Raw genomic sequence first — 15,913 nt, 5'->3', positions numbered from 1 at the left:
GTGATCGACGGCGTGTTCGCCCAGCGAGCCGCTGGAACGCCGTCTCTGCGTGCGTTTTTTGCATTCTTCTCGCAACATGCACAACATGGTATGTGACCTAGGTTTTCGTCGTCATTCGTCATCGATGTCATTGCAACCGAAGCACCAGACGTTGTCATCGTCGAGCCCACCGACGGTCGCAGCCTGCGCGAGGCTCTCGTCACCATGTCGTTGAGTGTCCGACCCGTGTGGCCATCGCCGAAGTTGCACGTTGCCATCGCGATGGCTGGGGCCCTTGCCGATCTGCATGCCGCTGGCCTCTTCCACGGGTCGCTTTCAAGCCACAGCGTCTTTCTTGGCGTCGAACGTCGCGTCAAGGTCGGTGTGCCGGGAACATCCGACCCCAATCTGTCGACGCTGCCGTGGACCGCCCCCGAACGACTTGGCATGTTTGCGCCGTGCACGCCGGAGGCTGACATTTATGCGTTCGGCGTCATTTTGACGGAGCTCGACACGCTACGTGCACCGTTCGAGGAAGAGAATTGGAACGACGCACAGCTCATGACGGCGGTGGGCCTTCATGGACGTCGCCCACAACTCTCGGATGACTGCGACCCGCGGTATGTGACTTTGGTCGACCAGTGTCTAGCCCGAGATACGACCCGTCGCCCGACGGCTACAGCCATTGTGGCTACATTGTCCATGCTGCAAACGCCCGATGACACTCTCGTTGTGGCCCGTACCGGAGCACCCTGCCTATCTCTTGAGACTCGCAACAACGTACGACTAGCATGCTTCTCGCCGACAATATTGCCGTGGCCACTATATTTTCGATGGTGTAGGAGGGCAAGACGCCGCTGGCCATGGCGATCGAGCGCGGCTACTCTTCCATGATTGCCAAGCTCTTTGATCGCGTGCACCGAGCTGCGGTCGAGGTAGTCGTCACAATATCACTGTTAGTACGCAATTATGTCATGTGGTCGTAGATTTCGGAAGACGGGTACGAAATGACCACGACAGAGCTCGGTATGGGCGGCTCTGGTGTCGTCCTCCTTGGCTCGTACTGTGGTCAAAACGTTGCGGTCAAGCGGTTCCGAAACGCCAAGTACTGCTCGTCGTTCGAGGTCGAAGCCGACGCACTTGTCGCGTGCGTTCGTTCTCGAGTATTGACCAAGTGCTCATCCATTGGAGCAGGTGTCCGTCTCCATTTCTCGTGCGGCTGGTGGCCATCGCAGGTCGCCACTCGGACACACCAGCCCTTCTCTTCGAGTACATGGATGGCGGTAGTCTTCGGACGCACCTCGAGAAGAAGCGCATGAACGAGCGTACACCGGTGCACGTGACCAACCTCCACGTGGCGTGGGTCATCGCCAACGCCTTGCGAGATCTGCACGCCAAGAAGCTCGTGCACCGCGACATCAAGAGCGGCAACATCCTTCTGAGCTCAAGTGGCGAGGTCAAGCTCGCCGACCTCGGACTCGCGCGGCTCGAGGCAGCGAGCATGACCGAAGCACCTGGTACCCGGTACTGGATGGCGCCCGAGGTCCTGCAATCGGATGGTGCAGTCTACGGCTGCCCCGCCGACATTTACTCGTTCGGCGTCCTCCTCACTGAGCTCGCCACGGGCCAACTGCCGTACTTTAACCAAGACGTCCAAGACCCGATTGCGTTTACCCGCGGTGTCGTCAACGGCACGCTTCGTCCGACGCTGACGACCGAATGCGAGCCATGGCTGCGACAGCTGGCCGAACGCTGCCTGCATGCCGATCCGAAGGCGCGCCCGACAGCGGCGTCCATTGTCGAGATGCTCAGCGTTGAGATGGCGGCTGCTCCGCCACCAGGCATGAGCGTAAGCAGTCTGCTCTTGATGGTCTCGGCTGCTCATGGCTGTACGATGTAGGTGGCGAAGACATACCTGCACGCAGTGGCCACGGACGACGTCGACACGGTGGCGCAGCTGCTGACCCACCGTGTACCACTGGACTGGAAGCTACCGGTAGTCGCCACCCTCATCACCACCGTCTGAAAGCTTCCTAGGGCGGTGCGTCACTGCTTTTGGCGGCTACGGCGGCGCGTGCCACCAAGACGGTGAAGTTTCTCCTAGATCGCGGCGCCAATGTCAATGACCGGAGCGTACGATACATGCTACCCGTAATCGTACGTACTACCAACTAACCCACTGTAGGGGGGCCAAACGCCGCTGCACGCCGCTGTGACCAAGTCTTTGGAGGAATTTCTCCTCATTTTGATCGACGCGGGGGCGGACGTCGAAGCACGCGATCAAGTAAACGTCTGCGAGAAAAGAGGGAAAGGCTTATTATTTGGATAGGATGGAAGAACGCCTCTGGCGTTCGCCCTGAAGAAACAGCTTTTGCAATGCGTCACGGCGCTTCTCGCCACGGGGGCCAGTGTCGAGCGTCTTGACGAGGTAGTTCACGCTCCCAATTTGTTTTTCAAGGCCGTGCGTAGGACGGATGGGAGCTACTTGACATGGCCAAACGGGACCAAACCCTCGCCGACCTTGTGCGGAAGCTCCAAACCGCTGCGTCACGGGTACAAAACGTTTGATCTCGAGAAGCATCAGAACTGATACTCGCATTGTAGAAAGAAAACGTTGCCACACCCGAGATCTTTTGCGTCAACTGTGGCAACTGGCACGCCGTTGCCGCGGTCTGTTCATGTACCCACAACGCTTCGCCGACGGACCGCATGGTCGCGGTGGTTCGGCGCTTGATGCGGCTGCACCATCGCGGCTACGCCGTCAACTGGGCGCGAACCTGCGCTTCCACCACTTGCCACCAGTCGACAATGACTATCGTGGACGCGATCTGCCCCGAGTGCGGCACCGAGTCGCCGATGGATGGAAACGAGCTCAAGATTCTGAGCGTGCGCCTCAAGCGTGCTCTCCAACAACCGACGGTACATGTCCTTCAAGCTGCAGCAGAATGCTGAGCCGTCAACTTGTAGAGCGCGCAAGAAGTGCCATGCATTCCGCGTCGCGTCCTGCGCTGGTTGGCAAGCCACCGTGACCCGCTGCCGCCAGCTGCACCCTCGTCGACCAACATGATGCAACGTCGCTCCGAGCGACGCATGCGGGGCCACTCGGCAGAAGGCCGAGCACGCGATATGGCGTTTCTGGCAATGCTCGCTTCCCGCCCGATGCAACCGGTCATGGATCGTCCCTATCCCTGAGCACGCTGACTCTTCCCTGTAGAACGATCCGATGCCGTGGGCAACCGCGGATGTGTTTGGTCGGGCCGCCTTGGCTCGCGACTTGTACGCGAGCATGTCGGAGCCTGTACGGAAGGTAGCGACGGTGGTGCTGAACCACCCATGAGCAACTCGTCTGTAGATTGCAGCCGAGACCTTGCCAAAGGCGGGTGTACCCATGATGTTGCATGACCAACTGGTCGTGCATTACCACATCGGCGACGACGACGATCTCGAAGCCATTGCCATGTACCTTGAATCGCATCGGCAAGGCGATTGACGACGATGCGTAGGTGCTCGTCGCCCTTTCTCGTGTCCATCGTGGCCACCGCGTCGCCCCAGAGCGTTCTTCTCGAGGTCTCTCGCGCCCTGACCCTCCAGAACACGCTGCTGGTCCCGGATGCACGCTCGCGCATGCTGGCAGCGGATCCAACGATTCTGCAGACCCTCTACGTGATCGCCAACGCGCTTCTCGACGTTCACGAGCACAGTCTCGTCCACGGATATCTCTCGAGCCACAACGTGTTTATGAGCCGCATCGACGGTATCCAAGTCGGCGTGCCCGGGATGTCAGCGACAGAGAATGCGCTGCTGGCATGGACGGCCCCCGAGGTGCTCACCGGCGACTCGCCGCCGTCGTCGGCCTCTGACATTTACGCGTTTGGCATTCTCATGACCGAGCTCGACACGTTCCAGCTGCCGTTTGAAGAGTACGAATTCGACGACGAAGTGGCGCTCACGACGGCGGTCGTTGATGGCGGCTTGCGCCCCACGCTGCGCGACGACTGTGACGTGTGGTACCGAACCCTTGTCGGTCGTTGCGTGGACGCTGACCCGCTCCATCGCCCGACAGCAGAGGACCTCGTTGAGCTGCTGCAAGAACGGCTCGATGACGCCATTGGCATGCGCAACGCCTAGCGACTTGCGTGTGCAAGCCATGCATCTACCCATAACTAATAGTACTACAGTGACTGCAGGGAACGTCGTGGGCAGGTTATGGTCGAGTTCTTTGGTCGAGGTGTTGCATTGAGGTAGCGTGTATTCTCGTAGTGAAGTGCGCTTGTTCGATTCGATTCCTACGTGGGGCGCTGCAGGGGCTGCACGTACTCGTCCAAGATTGCATCGTCCTCAAGGACGCCGTGTCCAGCGCTGCGCACTCGGACGTAAAGTTTGCTGCAGCTTTTGCACAGAGGCGTCGACCGTTGTTCACAGTATATCGCAAGGTCTGGTCGCTCCAGAACGGCTTCAGCGTTTTGCAGGGTATGGTCCACAATAACGCGCAGCATCGTACGCTGGCTCGCGGCCACCCGTGCCCCGCTACCTAGCCCACCGTCCGGGACGGTGGCTTCGACCGACAACTGGGAGCAATTGAAGCAATTGAAGGTCCACAATGTACCGGCAGCAAATGGCTTTCTGTGCTCGGAACTGCTCGTGCCACGCCCGCATGCGATGCCATGCCCTGCGGTTCGTTTCATGTGCTTGCGGCAGCACGACGTGACGTTGTATTAGAGGGATCAATCGACGTTGACCAGTGCCGAGGCGATCGACCCTGTCGCTTTAGCCCGCGACTTGCTCCCGGACCTGGTCCACCCCGTCCTTGGACTAAGAACACTTCGCAGACACCCGAAACACACACTGGATGGGTAGGTGTCACCGGTCCCGGCGCCTGGCGCTTCGTTTTCAATGGGCGGGGACGTCGTCACACACCGTCTCATTGGCGACGACGAAGATCTCGACGCGATCGCACGGTGCGAAGATCACATACAGGCATGCATTGGATGTATCGATCGTTCTTTCATAGTTGCACGTCGCCGTATCTTGTGCCGGTTGTGGCTGCCATCGCGCCAAAGAGTCTTCTCGTGAGAGGAACCTTTCTCCGTCTCCGGCAGCTGATGGCGGAAAGCAAGGACATGCTTCCAGACCCGTTGATCGAGATGGATTTCGGTCACACTGTGGCCAGCGCGCTCGTGGATGTCCACGCCCACAGTCTCGTCCACGGGTATCTCTCGAGCCACAACGTCTTCTTCAGCCCGGCTTTAAAGGTCCACGTCGGTGTGCCCGGGACGTCGGCGACCGACGATGCGCTGCTCGAATGGACGGCCCCCGAAGTGCTCGCAGGCGACGCGCCGCCGTCGTCGGCCTCTGACATTTACGCGTTTGGTATTCTCATGACCGAGTTTGATACGTTCAAGCTGCCGTATGAAGACGACGCGTTCGACGACGAAGTCGCGCTCACGACGGCGGTGGTCGACGGCGGCTACCGACCAGCGCTGCGCGACAACTGTGAGGAGTGGCTTCAAGACCTCGTCGATCGTTGCGTGGACGCTGACCCGAATTTGCGCCCAACGGCGGTCGAGCTCGCCGCGTCGCTTCAGAAACTCTTGGATCAAGCCACGCGCCTCGCCCGAGCCGACGACCCATAAAAAAAAGTCTGTTGAACACCACAATACACACTCCTACATGTAGACGGCTGCTTGCATCGATGCACGTTGGATATAGAAGCGGGACACGACCAAGAAGTCGCGGCACAGGTCGACGGGCGACGGCGAGGTCAAGCCTTGTTGACCGCTCGTGCCACATCCGACCAGACTGCAGCACTTGAGTCTTCGGTCGCAAACTCGGCATCTACGTGATGACGCGCACCGATGGCTGGCGAATAGCCAGAGAGCAAGTCTCTGTGCAGTCGATAGCAATCGTCTGCGCGTAGCCCTTCGCGACGACGTGCGCCATGTAGTACTTGATCTCGCCCTTGAGGTGATCGTGAAGGCCCATTGGTGCCTGATAACGTTGGCGCCGAGGCGTGACCGCCACGCACGGACTCTCGATGGCAAGAGCGGGTCGCGGGCCGTGCGCGGCTCGGGCATCTGGATTGATGCGAGGGCACCGACTTCTCGTCGCTGGTCGAGCGACGCGCAGAGCACTTGGTACAGCAGGGTGGCCTCGTCGCGCTTGATTGCCTTCAAGAGCGCACTCGGGACGGACCCCAGCGTCGGACCCTCGCCGGATTAGGGGTACATAAGAGCTATGATGTACCCCTGATCCGGTCGCACTATCCCGAGCTGATCTTTTGATTCCATCGATTGGGATTCTTGTGGTTGGTACCAATGACGACTGGATGATGCAGGGTGCGGATGACGCAGGACCCAGCGGGCACTGCAGACTTCCGATTATCATTGACAGGAAGAAGATCAGCGCTGCGCATCTCTTGCACATAGTTTTACATTTCATCAATCAACTTCCCTCTTCGTGTTTCCTCTTCTCAACCACCTTGCTTACACCGCCCAGTGCGCGCAGCTCCGCGAGCGTCAATAGGAATTGCCAAGTGTGCAGCCAATGCCTCGGTAATGGGGCGCTCACGCCTGGCTTGTTTCAGAACGAGGACCACCAAAGCACCAGATAACCGTCGCATTTTCAAGGTACCAAGTTGCTCCAGACAGTGTCGCAAAAGACCATCACTCATCGTCCAGCACCGATACGTCAGCATTACGCCTTGGGACAGAGTGTCCATGATGCTTCGTCCTTCATTATTCATTTTCGTTTTGCATGGGTACCGACAAGAGAAAGTACGCGCACCGTTTGCGCACGTTGGCGCGCGAGGCCGCGATGCCGCAGTGCTGTCTGTACACGCCTGCCGACGAGTGCAATCCGACGCCGACCGTTGACGGCATCGAGATGGCTTCGAAGTCTCTCTCGCCCGATACCTTGACGGCACTCACGACCAAGTACGCTGGCCGCGTCCCGGCCGACGACGTCATTCTCCGCGATGTCTACGCCACCGCTGACTACGTGGAGGATTCCTGCCTCCTCGGGGGACTCGGCATTGGACATGCGTGCAACGAGTACGGCCTCATGTTCGACATGACGCTGGCGCATTTTGCAATCGACTTGACCGGCGACGCATCGACGTTGACGCCGACAACGGAGCCACCGCCCCACACCTTTGCGACGGTCGTCTACTTTTTCCCGTCCAACTGCGTCGGCGGCGCCGTCACGATTGCACACGAGCACCGGACGACGACATTCGAGGCGCTCGACGGATGCTTTCTCTCGTTCTACAGCACGTGTGACGTGACAGTCGCGCCCATCACGTCCGGACACCGGTCTTTTGCCGTGTACTACGCCGCCTACCACACAAGCGACGACGATGTGTTTACCTGGAACGCACCCACGCCACGCTTCGCGCCGCTGCCACTGCCGTCGATCCAAGAGCTCCAGCGTGCTGCTCACCACTTCGATCCTCAAGGCTACCATGGCGTCGCGATCGGGCTCGAGACGCGCGGCTTGACGCCGACGTTTGATTCGCTCACGGGGCATGACAAGGCGGTCGTCGATCTGCTTCTGGCAGCCGATGTCTTTGACATTGCACTTGTGCGCGCGGGTGAAAACGACGAGAGCAAAGGCATTCTGTCGCTGATCGAGACGTTTCATCCGCGATGCAAGACCCCGGCGCTCGTCCAAGAGGTCTATCACCAGACGCCGATCAACGAGTTTGCCGCCGACATGGACGAGATCAAGTCGCCCGGCTGCTTCCTTCTCGTGTGGCCCAAGGCGAATCGCGTGCGCATGTTGGGCTACGACCGCACGCTTGGGCTCTTGCACGCCAATGTTGACGGTGACGTGACCGAGCACCTCGGCTACGGGTCGCTCCAAAGCATCTTTGAAGCGGCTTTTCGCTTCTTCTACCCTCGGCCCGAACATTGCTTTGGCCGCAACCCACCACCGCAAAGCACGTACGCGATGGCATCCTTACTCTACGACTACGGCGACCTGCATCTCATTGAGACGTTCTTGGACGTTCACGACCAGTGGGCCGACAACGAGACCATGGCCAACTGGATTGTCACGGTGGTTCGACGCTTTGGCGCACCCCATTTCCAGCACCGACTCCGAAAGGCCGACGTCTCGATCTCTTTTGGGGCTCAATTGGTGCATCTCGCGACGGCTGGCGACAAGCTCGCGCAGACGATCGCGTGCGACTGCATCCCAGTGTGGTGGCCTCGCTTGCTGAACAAACTCTCGGCGACCGACTGCGCTGGGAAGAAGAAAGGGCTGTTTTATCTCTTTGACATTGAAACATACCTGCTCGAGCACCCGATTCACATGGCGGCGTCGACGCACCTCCGCCGTCGGCACTTGCCCGATGTTCTCGTGCGCAAGGTGGCGACATACCTCACACCGCCGCTCGCGTCGCTTTTGCAGACTGTTCGAGCCGACAAGTGCCTCATGAGCTGCCTTCCGGCCGTCGTGTGGTCGCGGCAAGACTCGCTGTGTAGTGAGCGCCTCGCAAAGTGCATTGACCTCGCCGTCGAGTATCTGCGCTCGGGCGACGAGCGCGCTAGCTGCTACAAGGGTCACGTGCTGTACCTGGCGCTGCTGACCGCCGGGACACCAGCCTATGCTGTCGTCGACGCCGACATGCAAACGTGGCGACACTGCTTTGATTTCAAGGGCGCGTGCACTGGCGTCGACAAGAGGCCATCATCGACGGCGATGGACATGCCCTTCTTGGAAGAGTACATGCACGAAGACGACGAAGAGATTTGAACAAGAGCGTCGTGTCTTCTGCACAACATCACCGTATCGGATCTCTAATAACATGCAAGTGCCGGACGTAGTCTTACAATGGGACGGGCATGTCGCGTCGCGATATGCATTTTACAACAAAATACCAAATCAACCCCTTGGAGCAACTCTGGGAGCAACTCGTCGCCCCGCGTCCGGTTGAAAAAACTGGCAAAACACCCTTTTCACCCTGGACACTCTTATCGCGCACCACTCGTGGATGAGCTCCATAATGCTATAGGCAAGTATTGTAAGGTTCGATACGTCGTCGGTCGGGACGCAGCCAGCGTACTTGGTCGTCACAGTGCCGGGCGAGAGAGGCCCCAAAGCAATCGCGATGCCGTCAATGACATCTACTTTTGACGCGACCGGCAGGCAACGTCTCTGCCGAAGTGTCGTGCTGGGTGTCACAAAAGCCGGTCCACCTGTTGCTGCAAATGACGGTCGTTCAACTTCGCACAATGTATTGTTGAAGTGTAACCCAAACCTTCACTTCGGCACCACAACGCAGTGGGACTGTGGGACCGATATTCAAGAGTGTACATGTGCCACGGGCAGGCGACACGTCGAGTCGGGTGACGGTACCAGAGTGATGGTCTGGGTCCTTGTAGTCGAGCTCTCTTCATATTTGCATTTTCCATGAGTGACGACGAAGGTCACGACGCGTACCATTTGCGCACGTTTGCGCGTGACGTGGCGGTGCCGCAGTGCTGTCTGTACAAGCCGAACGTCGAGCGCAATATGACGGCGAAGCTCGGTAGCATCGCCGTGCCCTCGTGGCCGCTGTCGACCGAGACGCTCGCGGCGCTGGCGACCACATTCGCTGGCCGCGTCCCAGCCAAGGACGTCGTCTTCCACGACTTCCACACGATACCCAGGCATGCGTTCATGTTTGAATCCTCCATCCTCGGCGAACTCGACCCGGAGCAAGACGACGACGACGAGAAGCTCGAGTTCAGCATGACGCTGGCACATTTTGCAATCGACTTGACCGGCGACGCATCGACGTTGACGCCGACAACAGAGCCACCGCCCCACACCTTTGCCACAGTCGTCTACTTTTTTTCGTCCACCTGCGTCGGCGGCGCCGTCACGATCGCACACGGCCACCGAACAACGACGTACGAGGCGCTCGACGGGTGCTTTCTCTCGTTCTACAGCACGTGTGACGTGACGGTCGCGCCAATCACGTATGGACACCGGTCTTTTGCCGTGTACTACGCCGCGTACATCCTGGACGACTACGACTCGGACCATAGCTACGGGCCCACGCCCAAGTTTGCGCCGCCGCCGCTGCCGTCGATCCAAGAGCTCCAGGCCGCCGCTCGCGGCTACGATCGGTATGACGCCATTGCGGTGACGATCCGGCTCGAGACGCGCAGCTTGACGCCGACGTTTGATTCGCTCACGGGGCATGACAAGGCGGTCGTCGATCTGCTTCTTGCAGCCGACGTCTTTGACATTGCACTTGTGCGCGCGGGTGACAACGACGAGAACAAAGACATTCTGTCGCTGATCGAGACGTTTCATCCGCGATGCAAGACCCCGGCGCTCGTCCAAGAGGTCTATCACCAGACGCCAATTCACGAGGTTGCAGCCGACATCGACAAGTACGAGTCGCCCAACTATCTCGTGTGGCCCAAGGCGAATCGCGTGCGCATTCTCGGCTACGACCGCACGCTTGGGCTCTTGCGCGCCAACTTGGACGGTGACGTCGTCGACGACCTCGGCTTCGGGTCGCTCCGCGGCATCTTTGAAGCGGTCTTTCGTTGCTTCTATCCGCAGCCCCGAAACAACAACTATGGCTTCAACCCACCGCAAGTCACGAGCAAGATGGCGTCCTTACTCTACGACCATGGAGACGTGGGGCTCATTGAGATGTTCTTGGACGTTCATGATCATTGGGCCGACGACGAGGCCATGGCGAATTGGCTTCTTGCGGTGCTCCGACACTTTGGCGCGGCCCGTTTCCAGCGCCAACTCCAAACGGTCAAGGCGTCAAATGCTTTTGTGGCCCAGATGGTGCATCTCGCGACCGCCGGCGACAGACTCGCGCAGACGATCGCATGCGACTGCATCCCAGTGTGGTGGCCTCGCTTGCTGAACAAACTCACGGCGGGCTACTGTTCCGAGAAGAAGAAAGGGCTGTTTGATTTGTTTGACATTGAGACATACCTGCTCGAGCACCCGATTCACGTGGCGGCGTCGACGCACCTCCGCCGCCAGCACTTGCCCGATGTTCTCGTGCGCAAGGTGGCGACATACCTCACACCGCCGCTTGCGTCGCTGCTGGAGACTGTCCAAGCCGACAAGTGCCTCGTTCACAACCTTCCGGCTGTCCTTTGGCCTCGGCGCAACGCTCTGTGCAGCGTGCGCCTCACCACGTGTATTGACCTCGCCGTCGAGTACATGCGCTCGGGCGCTGAGCGCGCTCGATGCTACAACGGCCACGTACTTTATCTGGCGCTGCTGACCGTCGGGACACCCGCGTTTGCTGTCGTCGACGCCGACGTGCAGACGCGGCGACGTTGCTTTGATTTCAAAGGCGCGTGCGCGGCGCTGGACACGTCGACGTTGACGCCGATGCAAACGCTCGTCTTGGAAGAGTACCTGCGACGTCCAACGTACGGGTGTGCGTAGAAGCTGTCGTATCGGGAAATCGCACGAGCCTTGAAATCTTGAAATATATGTGTATGTAGTACATGATAGCTACTAGCAAGGGAAAAGTTATGGCCCCTGGCGACTCGTATGCATTTTATGACGTCGAAGCAAGCCGACGACATGGAGCCGAAGTGGCAACGAGGCCATGACGACGTGTATGTGTCCGTGGAGTTAGTAGACGTTGCCGAGTTGCCGGTCTTTGACAAGCACGAGACACTCGAGATCCAAGGCCTCGAATGCGAGACGCTGATTTTGTGCATACCAGGATGCTGATGGCATTGTCCTGGCAGAGCGGTTCCGGGCTCTAAATAATGTATGTGGAGCGGATGAAGGCGCTGGACTCGTCCATGTTGGTCCGACGATCGGATCATTCGGATCTGGAGACGTCAATACAATTAACAATAAAGAAAGCCCCGCGGTTGTTGAGCGTATTGTTGTTACCATTGTGGATATGTTGTTTGTAGGATACTCCAGGGAATTGAAAGACGCAAGACACCTCGCTTCAAAGTTCGCGTCTCCAAGGGCCGTCCAAGTGCGATGGCTGACAACTGTAATACTGTAATTATACAAACAGGTCCCTTTAAGGTGCGTTTTATACATTCGAACTTAATAACAGAAATGCACAATGGACGCGCCAAAATTCGTCTGCAGCTATACCGCTCAAAACAAGCAACCAACATTCCTGCAGCGGTAGAAAGATGCACGACGATGCTCCTGGCATGGAGGCACCAGGGGTTTCCCATGAGTAAAGTAGTTTCTTTCTGCTATGAGACCATCGTCTCGAGCTACTTGATCTTGCGCGCGACTCGCTCACGTCTTCCAACGATATTCCCGCACAGCCACACCGCGCCTCGGCTTGCCAAGACCAATGGATGCACCGCCGAGCTTTCGTTGTACGCATTTGCGGGCGTGAGCCAGGCATGTGTTGCTTAGCCCCGCTACGATGCGACCTGGAGCTGTAGCACCAAGCCATATATGTCTCGATACGCAGAATGTACACGCGTCGAGCCCTAGCATCATGGAACGAAACGAAAATGAACGATTTAGAAGTACTGTGGTCTGCAGCGATAATTGAAACGATGGGAGCGAGCTACTCCCTGAAGCGAGACGTCCCTGCAACATTGCCGCCGCCCGATTCTTTGCCGCTCCCGAGGCGCCCCGTTTTTTAGGCCGCACCAAGATGATCACATTGCCGATCGTCCTGCACCGCGACCTCCAGTCGTTCACGCCGCCTCAGTCGCTGGCCTCTTTCGAGGACCTCAACAAGCTGCGTAGCTTTGCCGCTGACGGCAAAGCCTGGAAGGCCTCTACACAGCGAGTCGTCATGGGCCTCACCCGCGGCCGCAAGCGCCCCACGGCGACTACAGAAGAGCAAGATGGACCCCCGCGCCGCCGCCTGCGAAGCCACGGCCCGGCGAGCGAATGAAGAAGAAGGAGATTGCTAGTCTCTACGTATGCGAACTCTTTGTAACAAAAAAGATAACGCGAAACACGTTCATATATATAGGAGCGAGCTACGCTTACTGGAGCGACCGGGCGGGGTATGGCGTCGCCCAACTCGACGATCTACTTGGACTCGATGGATATTGTACACGTACGTGTCATAGAGCGGGATGCCTCACCAGTGCTGGCGCGGCCTTGATGAGAAAAGATAAGCTTGGTATGCGTGGATAGAATACACTACCGGTGCACACTAAGACGACTACCAGTACCGTCTGAGGTACGGGCACAATTAGGCGCTGCCATAATTACGAGAACGTGCGCTCGGATGTGAACCGGTATTTCTTGCGAGCATCCTGTGCGTATGAGCATGAAGTTTCCGCCTTGTACGACGCTCGAGTGGGGCCATAGACGACTCGATTGACCGCTACTAGGCATTGGGAGTGGGGTGGCGGGCTGGGATCGACAAGGCTAAAGGCAAAATGACTAGCTAGCCAACTATCGACTCATCGCGTCTATCTGGACCGCAAATTTCAATTTCTGGGCCGCGCCTGGAAGTGCCACATTCCTGCCTTCGGGCAAGGCCCACTCGACGCAGTTTGAGTGTGTGCTGCTGTGCATGCCATTTTTATATGGAATATCAACGGTCATGAAGCTAAAAATGTGCAAGGTAAGTACGGAGCTGCCTGCAACTATTAACGTTACTGTGGTGCGCTGTGTTGTACTAAAGTACTACTTGAAAAGGCGCAAGCGTGTTTGCCTCGAAGAGACGCAATGCATCGATTCTACACCGCCGCTTTTTAAGCTATACTTGGATTCGCTTGCACACACGGCCTTTTGGCTAAGACGCGAGGGCATCTACAGTATATGCTGCTACCTCGGCAACAGCCTGATACCATCGAGGAGGAGCTTTCCTTGGAATCCTCGGGACGACCTGTCCATTGCATCCGGATCCAGGTGGCCGTGCCCAGATTCCATTGGACGTGAACGCTGCTATCCGCAATAGCGTGCATGAATTGCCATGACCAAGTATGTACTTCTTTATGGAAAAAGCCAAGCCAGGACTTTGTGTGGGAAACTATTTTTCACATCGCCCACACGGCGAAAACCACGCGCCATCTGGTGATATTTTCTAAAATTTGTATCTTGTTTTGTGTATTGGAAAGAAAGATAACGCGGCGCGGATCAGCAGAATCCCATCAAAAGGTGCGGATTTTTGCGCACTTTATCGCGATTTTTGCGTACTATGTCGGGCCGACATTTAAAAAAGACACTTGGAAAACGACTGAAATCGTACCTAATATTCCAGCGCGTTGCCTCCCCTACAGCAAGGGATCTGCGCCATCCGTCTTGAAAAAACCACGGAGTGGTTTTTTCGTAGAGATGGTGAAATTAGGTTTCCCACCGGTAATCATACCTTCTCGGCCTTTTGGCTAAGATCAAGTGTAGTATCTGTTCTAATCAGTGTGAAAACTGATTTCCACACTTCGGTGTGGTTTTTTTTCACATTCATTTTTACAAACTCCGATAGTCCAGTTGGCTTGCCACTGACTATTGGACTGGTTTCCGAGGGCCCAGCACTCCTCCCTTGTGAAGCCTAACTACTACACTCGACTCTTATTTCACACTCAAATCTCCACTCCCACTCCATATTCTTTCACAATCCACACCCCTCCAGCGCGAAGCGAGTCGCAATCAACTTTGCCCGCAGGGCCCGAGGCGTAGCCGAGGTTTAGTTCAGTTGCTAGAAAAACTTTCGGCCTTCATTGCACTAGTCTTTCTCCTTTTTTCATGGTCCCAACCTATGCAGCGCGATGGGCTGCCAACGAGTCGCAGTAATTTTGCTCACAGGGTCCGAGGCGCAATTGATGTTGTTAGCATATAAATTATATATATACGACGACGCTCGGCCCGTACACGTCTCGATCGACTTGTGAACCTTATCTCGGTGCTTCAACAAGCCATCTACGAAGGTTTGAACGCCTCGTCCAAGACGGTGCACGCAAGTCTTCGCCCGCTCACCGCGGCACTGACGCCCCCGGCATGGACCAATCAAACGTACTATAGGGGCAGCCCGTTTTACCGCAGCAGCATCCCGACATCACTGCACCGGGCGCCCTTCTCGTCGACCGATCAATGCGGAGCGCAGTTGTCTTTGACTGCCACGGCGCCACCACCCTGGAGTGTCGCCGTGCCGCCGCTCTCCATCGTGACTGCGCTCTTGCTCGTCGCCAACGCGGTGCCAAGCATCTATGCCGCGTAAACTTCCGCTCGGTGCCTCGCGCTGCTTCAAGCTGCGGCGTCGCTCGCACGACCAACCATCAACCCACGCCCCGTCACGGCGTGAGAGGTCGCTGCCGTCGTCGCCGCAGCAAGTATCGCCCGCGCTGCGAACCGAACATCATACCGTGCAATACCTAAGGATTGCCTCTACCCATGCTTGTGGATATTGTCCACGATATGGCGCGTATCTTCCCGCAAGAACATTCGATTGCGACCGCCGATAGCCTACTCGTTTGGATCGTCTCGGCGTGTCTTGCGATGTTGGCGCCGGTCCAGCCATCGATCCGCGTGGCACCGCAATGTGCAAGCTGGGCGCTCCAACGTCAAATCGTGTGCTCGGCAGGCACGTTCACACTAGGGTCGTCTGCACAGCTGCTACTGCTGCTCGTCCTCGTGCTTCTGTGCAATAAGTTTTGGTATGTTGCGGTGCGACTGCTCTTCACGCGGTCGACCTCGTTCATCACTGTTTCGATCGAGTGGCGCCGAGTACTTCTTTGACCACCAGCAGTGGCTAGTCGACGACGTGGACTAGATGGACCGTGCGTCGGCCATGGTGAGCGGCCTCCTCAGCGTCCGTCACGGTGGCGAACGGCTGCTATTTGATATCAAGACGTGGCGATTGCATCGGCTTTCGGCGCTCCATACAGAGAAACGGCCCAGCGACGACGTGCGCCTCGACTACGCGCTCCCATTACGGACCTAGTTGACCCTCGGTGAATGAATCATAACTGTGTGGGATATATACTTTTGAGAGGAGCTATGTAAGCCCCAGAGACAA

At 57.5% G+C, this 15,913-nt stretch overlaps 7 protein-coding genes across 7 annotated transcripts; 6 read left to right on the top strand and 1 right to left on the bottom strand.

Moving 5' to 3' along the window:
- Positions 1–986: 986 nt before the first annotated feature.
- SPRG_14517 (TKL protein kinase) lies at positions 987–2,005 on the top strand (the record flags this gene model as incomplete). The annotated part of the gene is made up of 4 exons (XM_012353728.1): positions 987–1,126; positions 1,174–1,496; positions 1,545–1,828; positions 1,889–2,005. 4 exons carry the CDS (start codon positions 987–989, stop codon positions 2,003–2,005), a joined length of 864 nt encoding a protein of 287 aa, XP_012209118.1.
- Positions 2,006–2,306: 301 nt separating this feature from the next.
- On the top strand, positions 2,307–4,148 carry SPRG_14516 (TKL protein kinase). Its single transcript, XM_012353727.1, has 7 exons — positions 2,307–2,407; positions 2,449–2,532; positions 2,584–2,898; positions 2,947–3,147; positions 3,194–3,286; positions 3,332–3,438; positions 3,483–4,148. Exons 2-7 carry the CDS (start codon positions 2,470–2,472, stop codon positions 4,105–4,107), a joined length of 1,404 nt encoding a protein of 467 aa, XP_012209117.1. The 5' UTR covers positions 2,307–2,407; positions 2,449–2,469; the 3' UTR covers positions 4,108–4,148.
- Positions 4,149–4,872: 724 nt separating this feature from the next.
- On the top strand, positions 4,873–5,612 carry SPRG_14515 (serine/threonine protein kinase; the record flags this gene model as incomplete). Its single annotated transcript, XM_012353726.1, has 2 exons — positions 4,873–4,937; positions 4,991–5,612. 2 exons carry the CDS (start codon positions 4,873–4,875, stop codon positions 5,610–5,612), a joined length of 687 nt encoding a protein of 228 aa, XP_012209116.1.
- Positions 5,613–5,814: 202 nt separating this feature from the next.
- On the bottom strand, positions 5,815–6,363 carry SPRG_14514 (hypothetical protein; the record flags this gene model as incomplete). The annotated part of the gene is given in 3 exon segments (XM_012353725.1): positions 5,815–5,967; positions 5,976–6,185; positions 6,292–6,363. Coding segments are annotated over 3 exon segments (435 nt in total).
- A 369-nt stretch (positions 6,364–6,732) lies between these two features.
- Positions 6,733–8,733, top strand: SPRG_14513 (hypothetical protein; the record flags this gene model as incomplete). The annotated part of the gene is made up of 1 exon (XM_012353724.1): positions 6,733–8,733. The coding sequence occupies one exon, from the start codon at positions 6,733–6,735 to the stop codon at positions 8,731–8,733; it is 2,001 nt and encodes a 666-aa protein (XP_012209114.1).
- A 657-nt stretch (positions 8,734–9,390) lies between these two features.
- SPRG_14512 (hypothetical protein) lies at positions 9,391–11,391 on the top strand (the record flags this gene model as incomplete). Its single annotated transcript, XM_012353723.1, has 1 exon — positions 9,391–11,391. The coding sequence occupies one exon, from the start codon at positions 9,391–9,393 to the stop codon at positions 11,389–11,391; it is 2,001 nt and encodes a 666-aa protein (XP_012209113.1).
- A 4,002-nt stretch (positions 11,392–15,393) lies between these two features.
- SPRG_14511 (hypothetical protein) lies at positions 15,394–15,838 on the top strand (the record flags this gene model as incomplete). The annotated part of the gene is made up of 2 exons (XM_012353722.1): positions 15,394–15,621; positions 15,668–15,838. 2 exons carry the CDS (start codon positions 15,394–15,396, stop codon positions 15,836–15,838), a joined length of 399 nt encoding a protein of 132 aa, XP_012209112.1.
- Positions 15,839–15,913: the final 75 nt, after the last annotated feature.

This window comes from Saprolegnia parasitica (assembly GCF_000151545.1).
Source record: "Saprolegnia parasitica CBS 223.65 unplaced genomic scaffold supercont2.133, whole genome shotgun sequence".
Classification (NCBI taxonomy): domain Eukaryota; phylum Oomycota; class Saprolegniomycetes; order Saprolegniales; family Saprolegniaceae; genus Saprolegnia; species Saprolegnia parasitica.
This window is presented reverse-complemented; position numbering and strand designations above follow the sequence as displayed.